The following is a 19,286-nucleotide window of genomic DNA, read 5'->3' on the forward strand; positions in this document are numbered from 1 at the left end:
CCTTCTCTTCATGTGTTTCGCTGTTCCTGAGGGATGAACTTGACCATCCAGCGTCGCTCCAATAATACCCACAGCTTTTTGTGTATAACGGTCACCCGCAGCGTCACCACCGAGAGATGGCTGCTGTGGTTGGCCTCTGGGGACGTCACCGTCCAGCCTGGCATGTGTGTTTCTGAGTGACAGGTGTGCCTTACCTGTCCCGTTACCTGTACTGCAGACCTTTACCTGCATTGTCGTTTCTAACGTGGCAGCATAAAAACTCCAGGGTGCGAATGTCCCGTAGTATGCACAGCCAGTTCCCGATGACTTCCGTAATTTTTAATGAATCTTACGGCTTTTCTTTAACTATGAAAAAACTAATTGTCTAGTTTTTAATAAAAACGGAGCAATATTAATCAGCACATTGAAACTTACTGTGTATGTGCCTGCTTAGGGAAATATTTCCTTGCTCAGGGAGGCAATTAGAATGGAGACAAAACTTGTAATTGTTTTAAGCGAGTTTTGTAATACTAATTTTCTGAAATCTCATTACGACTGGAGATCCTGAGATGCCAGTGTTTTGTTCGCTTCAGGAGAGCACAAGCTGCATTTCATCCCTGCGCTGATCGGCCCCTTCCTGGAGGTGACCCTGATCCCGCAGCCCGACCTGCGCAATGTCATGATCCCCATCTTCCACGACATGATGGACTGGGAGCAGAGGCGGAGCGGCAATTTCAAACAGGTAGGCGCCGCTCCCCGAGTGGCCCCCTCAGGTCTCCTGGGGCGTCCCAGAGCTGCCAGATTCAGCTCTCAGTAGGAAGTGAACCCCGAACTAGCCATCAACAAGCCAGACCCCAGCCTGTCCAGCCCCTTCCTAGCCATGTGGCTTGGGTGCCGCTCTGCTCCTGTGTTCCCCTGAGCCTCCAGGCAGCCCCGAAAAGCCATGGCATTCCCTGGCAGCCAGAAAGTTGTGATTTCGCAGGTCTGTGTGTAAGAACGGCAGAGACTTTCTTTGCTCCCAGCTGGACACGACACAGAGGGAATCAGAAGGTTAACGAGCCTTAAAGCCATCACGCTCACGGAGGTCTGCGCCTTGTCTGGGGAGCGGCTTGGCCTCCAGCGTGTGGGGCGCGGCGTTACTGCCGTTTGCCTGAATCGCTGAGAACTAATTTAAAGGGCAAAGCAGTGAAATTCTTGCACGGGAAACTCCAGCCGCAGGAACCTATCGCTTTTCATTGGCGTGGGTTCTCACAGCTCTGTTCCGGCTTTGGAAAAGGCACATGTTCGTATTCCCAAGGCAGACTGTGGCAGAGGTCAGCTGCTTCTGCCCTGCCACGCCCCTCGGGTCCCAGATACGAGATCTTCTTTCTGTGCACACGGGCACTGCACGCACCTGCATGCGCTCGAGGTGCACGCTCACCGGCGTGCGCCTAACCCTGTGCACTCATCGGCGCGCGCTCCCCGGAGTGCTTCCTGCCCCTCCCAGGGAACCAGCCTTTCCCACGTCTTAGAAAACCCTCCGTCCACTTTACGGGCAGGCTGAGAGCCCGCAGGGGACTGTCCTGTTGCCAAAGGCTGGCGTTTCACCTGTATCTGCGTCTCCCTTTGTCTCCAGGAGGCTGATAGCTAGATGGAAGTATTGTACAGGGGCCCACTTTGATTCCCTTCTGTCTTTATCCCCTTGTTGGAATTCGATGCAAAGGAATAACCGGGCTGAGTCCTGTGACGAAGTCAGACGCCACCTTGGCCCTGGGTGGTTCCGTCTGGCTGGTAAAGGGGTTTCAGTTCCTGTCCCTCCCGCTGGCTCGGATGCTGCTTCTGACCCCCTGGGCTGGCCAGGCTCAGGGTCTCCCTGCTGGGAAGCAGGCCCGTTCTGCCTGCAGTTTTCAGGAACGAGGTCCTTTCTCCGCCTGGCTGCTTGTCACGGACTTAGGGTGTCTCTGTGGGTCCGCCTGCACACGGAGGGGCGCCTCCCACCTGCTGCACGGTCTCCGTGCAACCTCGAGCTGTCGGGGCAAGACAACAGAGAGAAAACACATCAGAGATGTAAATTCATGTGCACGGACCTGTCAGTTCGCTGATGCTCGTGTCCACAGTGGTTTTTAAGAAGAGAAATTGGATGTGCCCGTTTTCATAGTTCCTGAAAAAGGGGTTCAAATGCTGGGGCCGGGCCAGAAGTGTGTGTGATGGAATCAACCAGGAGATGCTCTGGCAGCCCCAGGGCTGCCCCGGGGAGCCTCAGCCCCCGAGGGTTCCGGGGGTGATGGTGGGGTGGGGTGGGGGGCGGCCTGCTGTGGACCGCAGCGGGCCGCGTCTCTGCCACACGGGCCACGGCGGCTCTTTCTCCTGCCGCTGGGACTGTGTTGCCACCTGCCTGCACACGCCACCTGTGAGGGGAGCGGGGAGTCACGCTGGGGTGTGTTCCAGGTGGAGACCAGGCTCATCGACAAGCTGGACAGCCTGATGTCGGAAGGGAAGGGGGACGAGACCTACCGCGAACTCTTCAACAGTATGTGAGTAAGGCTCTCCGCCGCCGGTTCTCGCCGCGGGTTTGGTGGCCGCGCGGAGGGGCCAGGAGCCGCGGGGGCAGCTTGGGTCTCCCAGAGACGCTCTGTCTTTGGGGAGGGTGACGTACAGGGTTCTTGCCTGACTCCGGCGAGTGGGTCGTCTTATACTGATGGCTGGACAGGTCGCATTTTAACCTCTGACGAGGACACATCACACGTCCCAGAACAGAGCTCACTCTCTTCCTGCCTAGGAAGCTGAGAAACAGGGGGGGTGAGGATTTCCACTCGGGTTAGGGGTGGGAGGAGACCAGAAGCGCGTGGTGAGGGTGCTGGTGGCAGTGCCATGCAAAGCCAGACGCCCTGGCTGCCCCCGTTGGGCCGATGAGCCCCGTCTTCATCTGCTCTCCAGCGCGCGGTTCATTCTGCCAGACCGACGCTCACGCGGCGTTATCCTTGCTGCCTAGGAGCTTCCTGCTGGGGTATCACAGAAGCAAATCGTTTGTAGTCAGTTCTGCGTTGGGGGTTGGTGCGGAGGATGGAGAAGTGATGGGGTGTGGCCAAGGGGACCAAGATGGTCCTCACTGACAGAACGTGAGTCCCATCCCAGGGGGACTCGCTGTCCCGGGGCCTCATCCACCATGTGAAGTGGCAGCGGGGACGTGGAAGCGTGTCCAGGATTTTCATTCTGACACTTGTTTCCTCTGCAGCTTTCTGTGGGCCTCGGTCATTTTCTGACCTGTGTCCTTATAAGGTGTTTCTGGTGCCCGGGTTCCCCCTGAAAGTACGCAGGGGTGCTTAGCACCGATAGGCAGGGCAGAGCTCTCTAGTTCCTATCCTGTTCCCAGATCCAGAGCACGGGTGTCAGAATGCCTCTGGGTTGGAGAAGTGTTAGTAGTGACCAGTAGACTTCAGCTGGCCTGACGCACAATCATTCTTAATGCTTTTAAGAAAATTATATTGAATGGACAGGCTAAGAAAGGGCGTCCAGATTTCTCGTGTGTGTCGGGGGGTGACAAAAGGCATTCCTGGCTGTGAGTGTGGAACAGCCCCCTTTCCTTCCACTGCCGAGTTGACCTGGAACTTGACATAATTATTCTGTGAGCCCAGCTTCCTTCTTCTGTCCAAAGCGTCTGTCTCTCCCGACACCTGGAGCTTAGCAAGAGTTCGGATGAAAACCTCGTCTGATATAATAACTTGCTTTTGAGAGCAGCTATCACGCCAGTTTCCAGCCCTTGGTTTGAACAAAGAGCTAAAATGAGAAAGCACCCAGGGAAATGAATCTCCTGAGATTTGCAATTAATTTCTACAATCCGCTAGATTAAGAAATGTTCACATGGTTGTGGTGCCTCGCGACTGCCCCCGTGAAGGCTTGGGAGGGGACAGGGTGGAGGGCTGCCCGTGTATAAACATGACTTTGAAATGGCAGATATGCCTGGGCATTAACATCAAAGCAGTGATTAAAATATTATGCATCTGTAATTAGAACTATTTAAAGTGCCTGATTGATTCAATGGGGATATCTGTTCTTTTGCTGATTTTTAGCATATTACTAGAAATGTGTTACAAGACATATTTTTTCTTCCATGCTTTTATGATCAGCATATTGAGAATAAATAAAACGCAAAGTGATAATCACATATCATTACTACTTGGGCGCAGAAAAGAAAATCTACCTGTATTTCAGGGGACAGTAACCTGCTTTTGGGCCATCGGAATCACAGTGAACTCGGGTGGTCACAGTGCGTCCCTGCACACATCGTGAGCTGGGAACACACGTTGCCACAGTACAGTCTCGTATGTTCTCTGAAATTCATGTCTGAGACTTCTTAAAGTCTGTTCAGAAACCGGAAGCAACTCCCTGCTTCCTGAAAACGTAGTGGTGGCCAAAGCAGCCTTAGAACGAGACCTTCCGTTTCTAGGGAATCCTCCTCTGACCCTCAGGCCGCCTTTATTGATCCGCCACGCATGGTCCTGAGTTGGAGTCGGGAGTTCTGACTCCCGATAGTGCTGGTGTTGCCATCACAGACGCACATGTGAGCCCTCAGAGCAGAGGGTCGCAAGGGACCTCGGCTCCCCCCGGCTGTCCTGATGCTCTCCTCAGGCCGACGGAGCCCCTGCCCACGCCAGGACGCTCCCAGGGCCGGGGACACAGCCGTACCTCTGCTGTGGGGGCTCATGGTGGGCGACCGCTGGCCTTGGGGGTCCCGAGGAAGCTTCTAGAACATGTACCTCCCATCTCAGCTTTGCCCTCGTCCCCGATGAGGCTCCATCATATGTTGCTCTGAGCGATCCAGTGAGACTCCAGATCCCTTTAGAGATTATCTGGTGACCACACCAAATCAGATGTGGGGACAGGGGATTAGCTCTGCAGCACACCCTTCAGGGGTCTGACGCCTCTCTCCGGATTGAGGAGCACACTGTGTACGAGTGACGGCCCCAGCACAGCTCTGTGTGATGCAGAGAGAGCTAGACTGGGGGGGCCAACCCCCCCCCCCCCGGCCCAATATCCTTCACAGGGCAGAAGCCTGCCAAGCTCCATGCCGTTCTGCGGCCCAGGGGTGGGGAGCCCATTGCCCATCTGTCAGCAGGAAGGTCGCCCCTTGTGCTGTCAGGCGGGTTTCCTGTGCACTTCCCACAGGCACGTGGGTCTGAGTGTAGACCCGGTGAAAATGCCCCCCTCCGCCAGTGAGCGAGAGAGGCCCCGCTCCTGCGGCCGACGGCCTGAGCTTTGTGTCAGGCAGAACTGCGGGGCGGGCTTGCACACGGGGAACCGGCCCAGCTGCGAAAGCCGCTGTGCCAGACTCCAGACTTGGGTCCAACGGTTCGGTGCCAGGTTCCTCAAGGAGATGGGCCCTGCAGAGCTGCCTCCTCGCAAGAGGCTCCGGCAGCTCTGACCCGTACCACAGCGGGAGGCCGTGCCCAGGAGTGGCGCTCATGCCCATTGAAATCTCCATCTATTTGTAGACTGAGCACTTAACCGAGCTCTTTGTTTTTCAGCCTCTAAAGTACAGGAGGTGTGGGCTGGCACCTGGGGACACTTCTGCATCACCCTGCATTTGTTGGGCAGGCACGGTTTCATTTCAGCTCTTGGTTCAACACCAAGTTGGCATTTAAGCTTGAAACAGCACTGTTTGGAGGGTTGTTTGTTTGTTTTTAAAGGAAGCCCATTTAAACCAAACTAGGGGACCGTCCCCTGGGCAGGTCCGTCAGGGCAAGCCCCATGCGGCCCACACCCAACCTCCTCCATCCCCATCTGGGAGACGGTGCAGAATAAACCAGAAAGACAGAATAGCTCTTTTCCTTCCCCCTCCTTCCCCATTGTGCACCGTGCACCACAGGCTTCGGCTGTACCTGTAAGAAATGTTTTCTAGGTTATTTCTAAAACCAGGATGAAAGAGACACAAGATTTTAGACAGGAAGAAGGTCCCTGAGTTCAGAGGGCCAGGGGATGGTCATGCTGATGCTCAGCCCCCTGTCCCCGGGGCTCGTGCGTCCCACAGGCTGGGCCCAGCTTCTCGTCTGCAGAGAAGGGGGGCTGAGAGAGAAGCAGGTGCTCACTGCCGGGACTGTGACTCTTCTGCGTTTGCATAGCGCCTCTGTCCCGAGGTGCTTGCGCGTGGGGAGCAGGTAGGAGGCCCCTGTGGCTTGGTACCTGTCATCAGGCTGCTGCCACCGCCGCTCAGAGAGCCCTCTGTGACGCGTGACGCAGTGAATGACTGTTGAGTGGGCGCACAGATAGTACACCATGCATTGAGTGGGCACATGTTAAGTGAGAGGAAAAACGCCCAGCGTCACGCCGTCTGTGCGAGGACCTGCCTGTGGCGTTGCGTGGCAGTGACACTGCTCGGACGAGGATGCGTCCCACCGAGAGGTAGGAGAACGTGCCCCCGAATGCGGCCAGGGCTCCTGTAGAAGTAAACTCGTAGGTCCTGCTCTTCCCGCCTGTCGCCATGTCACCTGCGGGGGTGAGGCGCACGCCTGTTCCCGCAGGAGGGAAGCTGGGAAGACATGTCTGGGCTGCGAGGGGCTTGTCTGTTGTGAAACTGTGATTCTGTGCATGTGTTCGTATTTGATGACTTGGATAATCTGAACATCCCTTTGCTTTGTCAATGCTTCCGGGACTAGAATTCCACTCTTTGGTCCCTACCCTAGGTAAGACGTTGTTTGCAAACCGTGCTCCTTGTCAGAGCTTGCCGTGGTTGCTAAGGCATTTAAGGTGCTGAGGAAAGTAAAACGGTTGTCATGGCGACTGACAAAAATAAACGTTAAGAACGCCCTGGGTTCTCTCTTTTCCAGCCTGCTGAAGAAAATTGAGCGGGAAACATGGAGGGAAAGTGGGGTCTCATTGATCGCCACTGTGACCCGTCTCATGGAGCGGTTGCTAGACTACAGGTAAGCCGGGTCCCGCGCTTCCCAGGTGCGCCGCGCTCCGGCCGGGGCGTCCGGGTTAGAGCCAGGGCCCCTTGCGCGTGGGCTCCTCACGCAGAGCCGGGCACCGGGCCCCTGAGCCCGGTGCGGCCGTATAATGGACTTGGAACTCGCCGCTCGGGTTGTGCGCGTGGGTTTGCCCTCTCTTTTTCCCTTTGTGTTGGTCAGCAGTCCTTTCAAATCTCAGGGAGTGGGGAGGGTTCCCCGAGGCCCATCACTGAAGGGAATTTTCCTTTGTTTGTTTTTTATCTGGACTCCCCCCTTTAGAGCCAGTCAGCAGACCCGTCAGTTTTGGGGCGAGGACTGGAACGGGGGGGCTGCACAGCCGTGTGCTTCCTGTAGACATCGTTGCTACATTTTTATTTTTCAGGGATCTAAACTGTGGAAGCGAGCTGGCCCGCTTTCATGCATGGCGTCTTTGTTTTTCTTTAAGAATGAAAGCCTCCTTCCCTTTGTTGGGGGCCAGGCGCCCCAGCTCTTTCTCACCCACGCCAGGAGGTGTGTTGTATAATAACACGCACACACCACGTCTCCTCCCTGAGTCCCTGCTGGGGGAGGGGACGCCTCCACCTGCACGTGAATTCTCTGCAGGCCTGGACGCTCAGGAGTCAGACCCCCACCCCAGGCTGAGGTCCTGCTGCCCTGGGAAGCCCCTGCAGTCGGCCCAGCCTTTGTCTGGACGCCCGCTTGCCTCTGATTTCCCTCCAAGTAGCCGTCTGCGTCTGCCCCCCCCAGGCAGTAGGTTCTGAGTTCTGACGCTGCTTTCTGCTTCCAGGGACTGCATGAAGATGGGCGAGGTGGACGGCAAAAAGATCGGCTGCACCGTCAGCCTTCTGGTCAGTAGCCGCGGCCCTTCCCCCGCGTAGGCTAACATTTGTGCTTTCTCGGGAATCCTGCGTTGCGTTCGGTTCCGGTCGGCACTGTGTTTGTGCCGGGACGCTTCCTAGAGGAGTTTACGAGCAGGTCTAACGGGAGCCCGGCGGGCTTCAGGACGTGGTCTGCTCCGAGCCTTGCGGGGTCCCCCGCGGGTCGCCACAGCCCCGATGGCAGAGCTCTGGGGCCCCGGCGAGCGGCTCTGTCCTCCTGGAGCCTTTGCTGCTCCCTAGGAAGTAGCACAGTGTCCCCATGGAAGACTGAGGGCTTCTCTTCTTGCCCTTCTTTGATAAGTATTAGTGATCTCTGCTTTGGGGCCCGGGCGGCAGCTTTCAGTGAAATGCACTGAAGCTCACTCTCGCGACCTCGCACATCACACCCACGATGCCACTAGGAGTTCGGGTTTGCATTACAAGGAGGCGCGTGTAATCTGCCGCCCCTACAGGACATTTTTGAGAGTAAAATTGAATATTATCTAAGGGTGACAGGCTAAACCAGAACCGTCCTGGGAAAACGACATTCACCTTCAGATGTCTCACAGCTGGGGCTTAAATGGAGCGCTGTTCTCGTCACAGGGCAAGGGAAGGGTCGCCGCGGGCTTGTTCCCCTCTCCGTGTTCCCGGGGGCAAACCGGTGCTGTTGGTAATGTCCCTTAACCGGATGTGAGACACAGGCCTGTGGGGCCGTCCCCACTTCTGGGCCTGGGAGTGTCATGGCCTCCTTGCCTTATTGGCAGGGTAGACGAAATGCCACCATCTAGTCCAAGTGCTTAGCCCCACGCTGACACGCTCCCGGGCACTGCTGTTCGGTTTCCACCCCAGCGCCAAAGGCCTGCTCCGCCCCCCACCCTGGTCCCACCCGGCCCGCCTCGTGGGCTGCGGTCTTCCTGCGCTCCGTGTGGTTTGTTTGTCCCCCACACGGCCGCGCCTCCAGGCTCGGAGCTTTCGCTTCCTTAGGACTTTCCATGTTTCCCCGTTTCTCACGGAGCAGCTTCATCTCTGAGCACATGACCGTGTTCTTCCCCACGCCCAGCTCCTCCTGGCGTTCGGGATTTAATGGGTACGGCTCCGCCTCCAACATGGGTCTCTGAGCATAGCGGGACCTGAGCGTCCTCCCTCGGCCGCGCCTCGTCACACCCGCTCCCCCATCCCCATCGCTTGTCCCCAGACTCAGTGGGAGGCTCCAGACCATCAGGCTGAGAGCCTCCCCTCCCCTCTCTGCACACATTTCTAACTTTGAACTTAGTCACCCCCACTTTTAAATCTCCTGTCTGTGTTTCCCCGGGGATTTCTCTCTTTTCTTTTGCCAGCCTTTATCACAGTCGGTATCCTCTGCCTGAGCTCCCTGCTTGCACGTTTGGGGAGAAAAGCCAAGTCTTCCATCAGCTCTGGGTCCCCTCTCTGCCCCCTTACCCCTGGCTGTGCCCCAGCCCCAGGCAAAGTGTCATGAATGACTTCCAAGGAAGGCCTTTCCTGTTTTCCAAAAGAATCTTTTCCCACTGTCGCCACCTTCCTTACAAAGTGTCTTCTGTGTGGCCGTAAACAAGGACGGGTGCATTTCCCCAAGTTCAGTGCCTCCACTGGAAAGACACATGAGATGGTTTCCTCCAATGAAGGAATCAATACTCTGCCCTAAATGTGTTTATTCCCATCTCCCAGTGGGACTGAACTGGAGACTTAATAAAATCAGGGGCCACGAAGAATTCATCCAGTTCGCTTGGCAGGGACTGAGAATGGTCCTTAGAGGAGACGTTACCGCTTTGGAAGTGGTTCTGATTTCAGCTAGCACAGGAACACTTATTCAAGGCGCAAACATGTCACGGCGAAGCTCGTCTCGCTAGCTTCACCCCGTCCGGCAGCTTCTTGGTGTTTTCCCGCAGCGACATGGTTCTCTTCAAGCACTCGCTTCCTCCCAGAGATTTCTCTTCACTCGCGAAAGATGGGCCCCAGGTTGTGTTTGGGGGACCCTGGCTTTCTTGGTACCATCAGAGTTAAATTGTACGGTTACATCAATAAAAGCGCATGATCTTTGACGTGACTCACGCGGGGAAATGTACGTAACTATTGTGTCACGCGTTTTCTCAGACTAAGTGAAATACTCTCCTTTGCTGATGGGAGGTCTCTCTCTCTCTCTCTCTCTCTCTCTCTCTCTCTCTCTCTCTCTCTCTCTCTCTCTCTCTCTCTCTCTCCCTCTCTCCCTCTCTCCCTCTCTCCCTCTCTCTCTGTAAGAACTGTTCATTTACAAACGGATCCCTTATTTAGTTTTCAAAGAAGGCGGCTTCTTACCAGAAAGCTATCAGAGCGAATCATCCTTTAATACCATAAAGACCTGCAGTGGGGATGTTAGCTTTGTGTTTACAGCACAACAATTCTTGCTAATTAAAATGATTTGGGCTATAATGAGCGCTGTGAATGGCATTATTTACGTAGCTGTTTAAAGAATGCCAAGATCTGTAGAACACAGAGAAAAAGGGGGATGGGAATAGTGTAAATTGGAGAAAAAAATTTATATTCAGCTGCATAGTTAGTGTCTCCAGGTTGGAAGAAGAGCCCTCATCTTGAGGAATGGACACCTGGGGGGGAGTATCCAGAAAGTTCCTTGACAGACGGTCCTCAGGCTTCAAGCTCAAGTACAGTTTGAGGAGCCATGTTGGCTGGTTTAGTCCGTTACCAAAGCCCTCTTTGGCTGATCAGCTTCAGAACCTTGGGGAATTTGTGGCCTCTGCCCCTTGAAAAGACCTGTCACGCGCTCTGCTCCTCAGATCTCTCCCCCGGCATTTCCCTTCTTCCTCCTACCACGTGGCCCAAGTCCAGACAACAGTAGCCGGAACGGCAGGCGTTCCGGTGCCGGGCGCGGGGACCTAGTGCCGGTGCCGCGCTCCTGCATGGGCCTCCCTGGCGTCTCCCAGCGTCACGCGTGTGCTGGAATCCACCTTCGTACACGTCTGCTCCTCTGTTCCCTGAGTCCAATGAGGACACACGTACTTTCTAATGTGGGGAAGGACTAGAGGTGGATGCTGATGATATACCTTTAAATGGCAAGGTCATGTGCCCAGGTGATGTCCAAGTTGAGTTTTTCGATGACATTAAAATGGGTTAGTGACGTTTAGTAAGATCGAGATACTTTCCTTCATAAATAAGTAAAATATTTTCAGTAAGCTTACCTCTATGATAATAATTTGAAAGAACATCGTATTAATCCCTTTATTTTTGTATATAAACCAGAAGCATTTAAACCCCAGCACAAGTGAGAAGCTCCTGATGACACCCCAACCATAAAGAGCTTTTTCATTGTCCCTCTTTCACGTGGTTCTTTGGGGGGCGGGGCGGGGGAGGCTCCTACGTTGGTTTTTATTCACCTTACTGACAGGTCTTATTTTTCCCCAGAGTAAACATGTCTTTGAAACTTGAAAGAAGCTCCTTTGAATATCACTGAGTAAATTTAATGAGCAGGTTAATCTGTTACATATTTCACTGAAGGCTGATTGTCCATTGACACTTAAACGAACAAAAAACAATAAAAAGTTCCAAAAGAATGGCCATCAGCGGTAGGAGCGCGTGTGAAAGTTCCCAGCACGCCCGGCAACGGCCGGGTCGTGTGAGCGCGGGCAGCGTGGAACAGAAGCATGCCCCGGGCCTCCCGACTGCGTGCTTGTAAAGACGTGGATGTGAAGGAAGCGTGCCTCCTCTCTCTTTGCTGAAACTTCCGAGTCACGGAAGGCGTCTGCGGGCCTGAGCGCTGAGAGCCCGTCCCCACGTGTGCTTTTTCCCCAGAACTTCTATAAGACGGAGCTGAACAAGGAAGAGATGTACATCCGCTACATTCACAAACTCTACGACCTGCACCTCAAGGCACAGAACTTCACAGGTAGCCGGGGGGTTGGGGGCGGGCGTGGACGGAGGTGGGGGGGCCGGGCTGGGGGCGCGCTCCACAGTGCGAGCCCTCCGCTTCCTAGGGGCGCTGCTGAGGCCCCAAGACGTTCTGCTTCAAAATGGAGATTTATTTTTTATGTGATCGATCCGCCTCTTGTTCTGTTTCCAACCTCTGTGCCGGATAAAGAACTACCCACTCCAAAAAAAAAAAAAAAAATTGAAATGGTTTTTCATTGGATTTATTTATTTTTGTACTTAATTTTAATGTCTGTATGGCTTTTTTACTATATCTCTGTGCATAGTTTTTTAGAGGCTGCTTTTGGAGTTACAAAATGCACACCTCCCTTTTCACAGTCTGCTTAGAGCTCGCGTTTCACCGCATCCGGTTAAGTGTGCCAACATTCCGGCCGCAGAGGCCCCCTCACGCTCCCGCTGTGTGTGGTGGCTGTCATGTGTCCCAGTTACAGACACCGACAGCCCCATCGGGCCGCGTCGTAATTCCAGCTGTCCACAATCATACCTCCTTTAAAGAAGGATAAAAATAGTAATAGAAGATAGCGTTTACTTAGGTATTATTTACCATGTCTCCTGCTCTTTCTTCATTGATGAAGTTCCCAGGTTCCCTGGTATCATTTTCATTCAACCTGAAGACCTTGTTCTAGTTTTTCCTTTAAAACAGACCTCGTGGTGAAGAATGCTTCGTTTGCTTCGTTTGGGGGTAGCCCTCCACCTCTGCAGGGTGTGTTTGCTGGGCTCTGAAGGTGCTGTCCCCCTCTCCTCTGGCCTCCGTGGTTTCCGCAGTGAGACCTGCTGTCATTTACGTTGTATGGAACGTGGAACTTGTTATTTTCAGAATTTTATCTTCGGTTTTCAGCAGTGTGATTCGGATTTAGATGGGCGTGGTTTTCTTGAAGTTTATCCTGTTTGGGTGTGCCGAAGTCCTGGAATCGATAAGCTTATTTCCTTCACCAAGTTTGGGAAGTTTTCAGGGCCTGTGTACTCAAATATGTTTTGTGCACCGATCTTTCTTCTCTTTCTGGGCCTCCAGTGATGTCAATGTTAACCCTTTCGGTCCCGTCCCATCGGTTCCTGGGACTGGGTTCATTTCTTTTCTTCAATTTCTGTTTCTTCTGTCGTTCAGACTGGACGATTTCTGTTGATCCATTTTCAAGGCCGTTCACTCTCCCCTGTCAGCGCCACTGAGCTGGTGAGCCCTTTCAGTGAAATTTCACTTTTTGTTACTGTCTGATTCAGTTCTAAAATTTTCGTTTGGCTTTCATAGCTTCCATTTCTCTGCAGGAAAAGAAGTGTTCGCTTGTAATCCATGGAACGTGCGTCATGTCATTTGTCCGTAATTCCAACACCTGAATCACCCTGGAGTTGGCATCTGTTCATTGCCTTACTCTTTGAGATGTGTTCAGTTTTCCTGTCTTTGAACATCAGATAATTTTGAATTGTGGCTTGGACGTTTTGCGTATTATGAGACTCTGGATTTTGTTAAAATTTCCTGTAGAAAGTTGACTGTTTCTTTTACTGTGGCAAACAATCCAGCCTGTTTCACACCTGAAGTCTTGCACCACCTCCTGAAGGTCAGGGCCCTAATTTTGGTTTAGTTTCAAAGCCTCTGCAGCACTGCCCTGTTCTCTCCTGCACGGTATCACCCAGGGAGCATTTGGGGCCCCACAGAAAGCTGTACCGTAGGTATTTCTCAAAGCCATGTTTGGCTGAGTCTGGTCTTTCTACCCGTGTGCAGCTGGGGAATGAGCCCAGGCGTCCCCCACAGGGTTAAAAGCCCTTCTCCAGCTCTGGTCTCTGTGATTGTCCTCACGCTTCAGTTCTCAGGGGGCTTCTTCCTCATCCTCTGTCTTGATTAAAGCCAGCGTACTCAAAGCCCAGGCTTGGTCCTCTCCACACTACGATGCGCTCCCTACGTCTGGTTTACCTGGGGACCAAGCTGTGACGCTGAAGGCCTGTGGAAGTCACTGCCGCCATTTATGACTGTCCCCACGGTCCCCCCGGCTCGTTTGCAGCTTTGATCCTGGGCGCAGCGTAGCTCAGAGGAGGCAGTGTACTCCATCCCACAGAGTTCTCTTGGCTGTCCTCTGCCTAGAGGGGCTTTTCTGCGGTGCTTCCTGGTGTGTCCTGTGCATTTCCTGGGGACAGGGTCGTCTAAGCCAGAAGCTGTGAGAGGCAAAAAATAAAAACAGCAAACTCTCCACTCTGTGGCCTTTCTGTGGTATTGACTTTCCTGCTGATTGATGAGGGTGGCCAAGAAGTCCATATGGTTTTTTTCCATAAAATAAAAGATACATTTTTTATTTTCACCAGTAACTTCATTGATCTGGGTATGATGAGTATGTCAGCTGTCTCTCACTATCGGCTTCTAGTGGGCAGAGGCCGGGGGGCTGCTAAACACCTTCCAGTGCATAAGGCAGCCCCGCAGAGAGAATTCTTTGGCCAAAATGTCAAAAGTACCAATAAGCTTCACAAACCACTTCTGACACGTTCGATCAGTCATAGCACCTTCTCCACACACGGCACAAACCTTTTGTGTGTGTTTCAGTTGAGTTTTTACCTTTCTTTGAAATAATGAAGCATAATACTCCAAAAGTGTTGCATATGTTCTTCCATTTTCAATATTAAAACGGCCGCACAAAAATTCACCAATGTTGATAAGTTTTTTTAAATGCGCGCTGTTATGACAGCTGCCACAGTGCAATCTACCAAAATGGTTTCCAATGCTGTCAAAGACGGCTAAGCGCTACCAGAGCCATCTTACAGAAAACACTGAATGAAATTTTTAGCCAACCCAATATTTCTGGTCCTTCAGTGGTTTCTTTCTATATTCTGTTGAGGGCTTTTTCATTGCAATCAGTGGGGACAATAGGGTGGAATGTGCTTACTACATCTTACGAGAACCAGAACCCTTTAACTGGCTTTAGGGACGCTGGATCTTGATCTTTTGCCAAATGTTCTTCCAAGGAGCACCCGGGTTGTGGCCACTCCCTCACCTTTCAAAGGGCAGAGGTCCCTTTCTGAAACGGTGCCTGCAGCCCCAGCTTCAAGGGCTGCTCCCGCTGCACTTCCGCTCTGAGCACGGAGAGCCCAGCCTTCGCTCGGGCGGGAAAGCCTAGCTCCTCTGGGGTGTTTCTGCCCTTGACCTCCCTCCCGTGACCATTCGTGAAGCGTTAGTGCTGTGGCTTCCTGAAACTCTCTCGGGATCGTTTGCTCCCATTGTTCCTACTCTCCCTGCCTCAGCTCGCCTGCAGCTGCGGCCACCCACCATCCGCCGGCCAGGCCAGGCCAGGCCAGGGGCCTGATCTCGGACAGAACGTTTTATTGGACCCCGGACAGAGCCACTTAGCTTCACACGGCCTGCAGCTGCTCTCCCCGGAGACCATGGAGTCTGGCCTGTATGATTTGCTGCCTGGGCTTTAAGAGAGTCTTGCCAACCCCGCCTCCCGGCATCGCCCCATCATCCATCCGTGTGTGTCTTCTGCAAAACGAAGGCCCAGCTCTCTGTTCAGGGTCCACCGCGAGGGAACCAGCACCTGTCTGTTCCGCCTCCCCTGACCCCCAGTCCTGCCTTCCTGCTTTCCGTCCTGCAGGGCCGGCGCCCCGTCGTGCACCTCCCTGGTGCCCCCTTCTCGGTCCCTCGCCAGCTCCATGCCTCCCTGAGCTGCGTGGATGTGCGTGGATGTTTCCAATTCTTTCCCCGTGGCAGTTCTTCAGATTTCACGCAAAGCACTACATACTGCTTTCACTGACAGTTGTGTAAGGGTCGTATGTGCCTGTGTGTAAACAGGTGGGCAGGCGGAGAGACAGACAGAAAGTAGCTTTGTCTCCAGTTGAAGGGTGAATTCCTTGAGGACAGAGACATAGGTTATTCTCCTCAGTCTTCTCAGTTCTTAGCACAATGCCTAGCAGCGTGAGATTAAAGAAACGCGTCGCTCCTGCAGACACTCAGTTACAGTTAACGCCTGGAGCGCGGGCTTTTCTCCTTCAATATCGGTAATTCCCGGAGAGTCTCAGCGTCTCTTTACACAGATATGCTGATAGTTTAGATTGAGTAGACTAAGGTTTTTGAGCTGATTCTGTTGCCCGAGAGTTTAAATGGTCATTTTTAAGTAGTGGTAGACAGATTTTGAGAGAAATGGTGAATCAACTTTTTTAACTTATTAAAAAAATTTTTTTTATTGTTTATGCTATTACACTTGTCCCAATTTTTCTCCCTTTCCCCCAAAACTACTTTTTATATTTGTGGAAAAAACCTGGCAGGTTTGTTTTTTAAAGTCCATTTAAAAAAACCAAACAGGAGAAATGAGAGACGCAGCTGAGGACAAGCTCTTCCAGACACGGGGCAGCTCTGTTCTGCTCCCTAAAACGAAGTCCAAATCTGTGTGATTGTGTTGGGAGACCTTTTTCTTTCATTTGTCTGCAGTTTTTATGTTCCCCAAAGTCAGAAGAAGTCAGTCCTTTTCCTTGTGCTGCCGTTCTCATTTCCTGTGGGTCCCGGGAGAGAGTGAAATTGCTGGAGAGACTCTTCTTCTTTATAGAGTTCTGTTTCCATGGTGTAACCCTCCGCAGCCCTCACGGCGGGGTCTTCCTTCCTCCTGGGTTACTACCTCCCTTGTCTCTGGCAACTCTGAGTCTGTTTTGTTTGTTCATTTATATTCTATTCTTTAGATCCCACATATAAGTGCGATCACATGGTGCCTGTCTTTCTCTGTCTGACTCAGTTCCCTCAGCCTGCTACCCACTAGGCCCATCCACGCTGTCACAGATGGTGAGATGCCGTTCTTTCCCATGGCCAAGTAATATTCCGTTGAGTAGATGTACCACTACTTCTTCATCTACTTGTCGGTGGGCACTTGGGTTGCTTCCATCTCTTGGTTTTTGCAAATAATGCTGCAATGGGCGTCGTATGGAGATTCCAAAAAAAAAAAAAATTAGAACTGGAACTGCCCTATGACCCCACAGTTCCCTCTGGGTGTATATCCAAAGAAACCCAGCGCACTGACTTGAAAGAACACGTGCACAAAAGAAGTCTGAGAGACAGCAATGATGATCCCTGAGCTTGTTCATTCAGGGAAAGTAGGGGCCATTCACAGCCTAGGGGGACAGTCAGGAAGGAGTGCACTCCGGGAACCCGTGGCGAGTCCACGGGGCGTGTGAGGGGGCCCACGGTTGGGTCAGACGCGGGGGGCAGAGTGTGGCTGGAGGAACGAAGGCACGCGTGGGGTTTCCGTAGGCGCTTGGCATTTATCAGACGGCTACACGGGGAATTAAAGACCAGGAAGCCGTCTCAGGAGGCCGCAGGGCAACGAGAGGGCTGGTGGAAACAGAGCACGGATCCCGTGACCTGGTTACTTCCCCCGCTCTGCCCCGTCGGAAGCATCTCCGTGCCACCCCCACACTGGCCATTCAGCCCTGTTCTGCGTCCACCTGCTAACCAGCCCCCGTTAGTGGATTCTCTGTCCCCCCGAAGGACGAGGCTGGCCAGTGCCCATGCGACAGAAGGCACCTCTGTCCCCTGCAGAACAACTCCCTTGTCCCCGGCCGCCTCTGGATGAGGGCACAGCTGCTTCGTTCACCAGAGCTGCCGAGGGGTCCCCAGGGCTCCGCTGAGGGGCTGGAGGCTTCCCAGAAGGCACGGGGGTGGCCCCTTCTTACCGGTTCTCTGCGGAGGGACCGTGGGATGAGGGGAGAGGGGCGGTCGGTGGGCACCTGGTCGTAGCCAGTCTCCTCTGTCACTTTAGGAAGCCTGGATCTATTCTGTTAGCTTCTGAGCATCATGGGCTAGTTGTGATCGGGGTGCAGTCCTTTGCATTGAGAGGTCATACCGGTCACCGTGTGCAGACTGGCGGGGGCGCGGGGAATGCTGGCGGGCTGTGGAAGCTTGTGCCACCGCACAGAAGCCAGCAGACCGAGCTCGTCATGGGCAGTGAAAGAGGAAAAGGTCCTTCGATGATCCAGGAGAATTTAGGGACCATTTTTGGTTTCCCAAACATGCCGTTTGGGAGGTGCTCGGAGTCCCGCCTCAAGGGCCTCCCCAGGGACCTCCCCTGGCAGACAGAGGCCTGTCTCCCTACAACACGTCCCGTTCAGCATGTGTATTATGACAGTAGCATACGGGCATTGTAGAAGAAGAAAGAGTGGAAGGGGAGAGAGAGAGAATGAATGAATGAATGAATGAATGAATGCAACGAACCAAACGATTGGAGCAAATCCCTGATGGTTCCCTCTTCCGGGAAGTCCTTGTTCATTCACCTGCTGGTGCATGTATTCTGGGCACTCTTCTTCACCCTCACGAAGTGCAGAGAACAGTGTGGTCTCCCGTTTGTCGGGGAACAGCCCCACTGGGTGGGGTGGCCGGTGGGGCCCCGCATGGACGGCTCCCCTGTGCCTTGCAGAGGCCGCATACACCCTGCTGCTGTATGACGAGCTGCTGGAGTGGTCGGAGCGGCCGCTGCGCGAGTTCCTCAGCTACCCCATGCAGACGGAGTGGCAGCGCAAGGAGCAGCTGCACCTGGCCGTCATCCAGAACTTCGACCGAGGCAAGGTGCGTGGCCCCCGGGAGCAGGCTGCCGGCGCCGCGGCTCCCCTCCTCGCCAGTTCCCGGAGGTACCTCCTCCGGCAGGGCCTTCAGAGAGGGATGCGCATTAGAAGTACCCGAGAGTTTGTCAAAATGTGGGTTCCCCGGCCCGGCCCTGGACGTCCTCGTCAGGTGGATCCGGCACGGGGCGGGGATTCTGCTGTGGTCACGAGGATGCTGGCAGGTTCTAGGGAGGGACACCGCAGTGTCTGATCCTCTGGAAAACCACTCCCACCTCTCGCCCACCGCCCCAGCTGGGTGGGTGCTGCCCCGTTCCACTCTGATAGGAGAAATGGTCGGAAATGCATCTCTTTCACGAGTCTGCCCCACGGGGCCCAGAAACAGCTCTGGGGCCCCAGGACAGTTCAGCTCCGCCCCCACCCCATCCCTCTGCAAGGGCTTGCTGCGGCCTTTCAAAAGAAGTGTGTCTGTTGATTTGATTTGAACACTCGGGAGCCTAGGAGACACGTGTCTTTAAGAGGAAAATGTCCCAATAGCCAACATCCTTAACCAGGCTGCTTGGTGCACCCCCAAAAAACGACGGAGGGGAATTGCTTCTTCCCATCCTTCATTGTTTGTCTAGCCCATCAGTCTCCATCACTGGGGGAAGTGGCTGGGTGCCCCCTGCGGTGACCTTTCCTCCGCGGGATGGATGCCTGTAACAGAATCTCTGGGGCCCGAGTCCACGGTTCCCAGGACTCTGCGCAGTCAGGGGTCGCACGCTACGGCCCACGGACCACAGGTTCCCCCGCCTGCGTCCGGGTAGCCCACAGAATCGCTCCTCCATTTTTAAATGGTTGAAATAGATCAGATGAAGAGTATCTGACATGTGAAAGGGATGTGACATTCTCATTCTGTGCCCGTCGATGGCAGCTTCCGTGCCACAGCTGAGTGGTTGTGACTCAGGCGGGGCCCGAGCCTCCGCTCGCCCTCTGCAGGCGTTGGCTGGCGCGGGAGCTGGGTGGAAGGGGCGGTGCACTTCCTGCTGCGGGGGTGCAGCCCTGTGAGACCCTCCCAAATGCAGGCGCTGTG

At 53.9% G+C, this 19,286-nt stretch overlaps 1 protein-coding gene across 1 annotated transcript in view; it reads left to right on the plus strand.

Annotated features, from left to right (window-relative positions):
• The window catches only part of DOCK4 (dedicator of cytokinesis 4), a 275,819-nt gene that overhangs the window by 225,026 nt on the left and 31,507 nt on the right, over nucleotides 1–19,286 (plus strand). Inside the window, exons 31-37 of the mRNA XM_090287015.1 lie at nucleotides 573–721; nucleotides 2,407–2,492; nucleotides 6,612–6,638; nucleotides 6,783–6,878; nucleotides 7,690–7,750; nucleotides 11,561–11,654; nucleotides 18,073–18,221. Coding sequence (XP_090143141.1) covers nucleotides 573–721; nucleotides 2,407–2,492; nucleotides 6,612–6,638; nucleotides 6,783–6,878; nucleotides 7,690–7,750; nucleotides 11,561–11,654; nucleotides 18,073–18,221 — 662 coding nt within the window. The remainder of the gene's footprint in view (nucleotides 1–572; nucleotides 722–2,406; nucleotides 2,493–6,611; nucleotides 6,639–6,782; nucleotides 6,879–7,689; nucleotides 7,751–11,560; nucleotides 11,655–18,072; nucleotides 18,222–19,286) is intronic.

The sequence above is a fragment of the Furipterus horrens genome, unplaced genomic scaffold, assembly GCF_987537825.1.
Source record: "Furipterus horrens unplaced genomic scaffold, mFurHor1.1.pri manual_scaffold_9, whole genome shotgun sequence".
Classification (NCBI taxonomy): Eukaryota; Metazoa; Chordata; class Mammalia; order Chiroptera; family Furipteridae; genus Furipterus; species Furipterus horrens.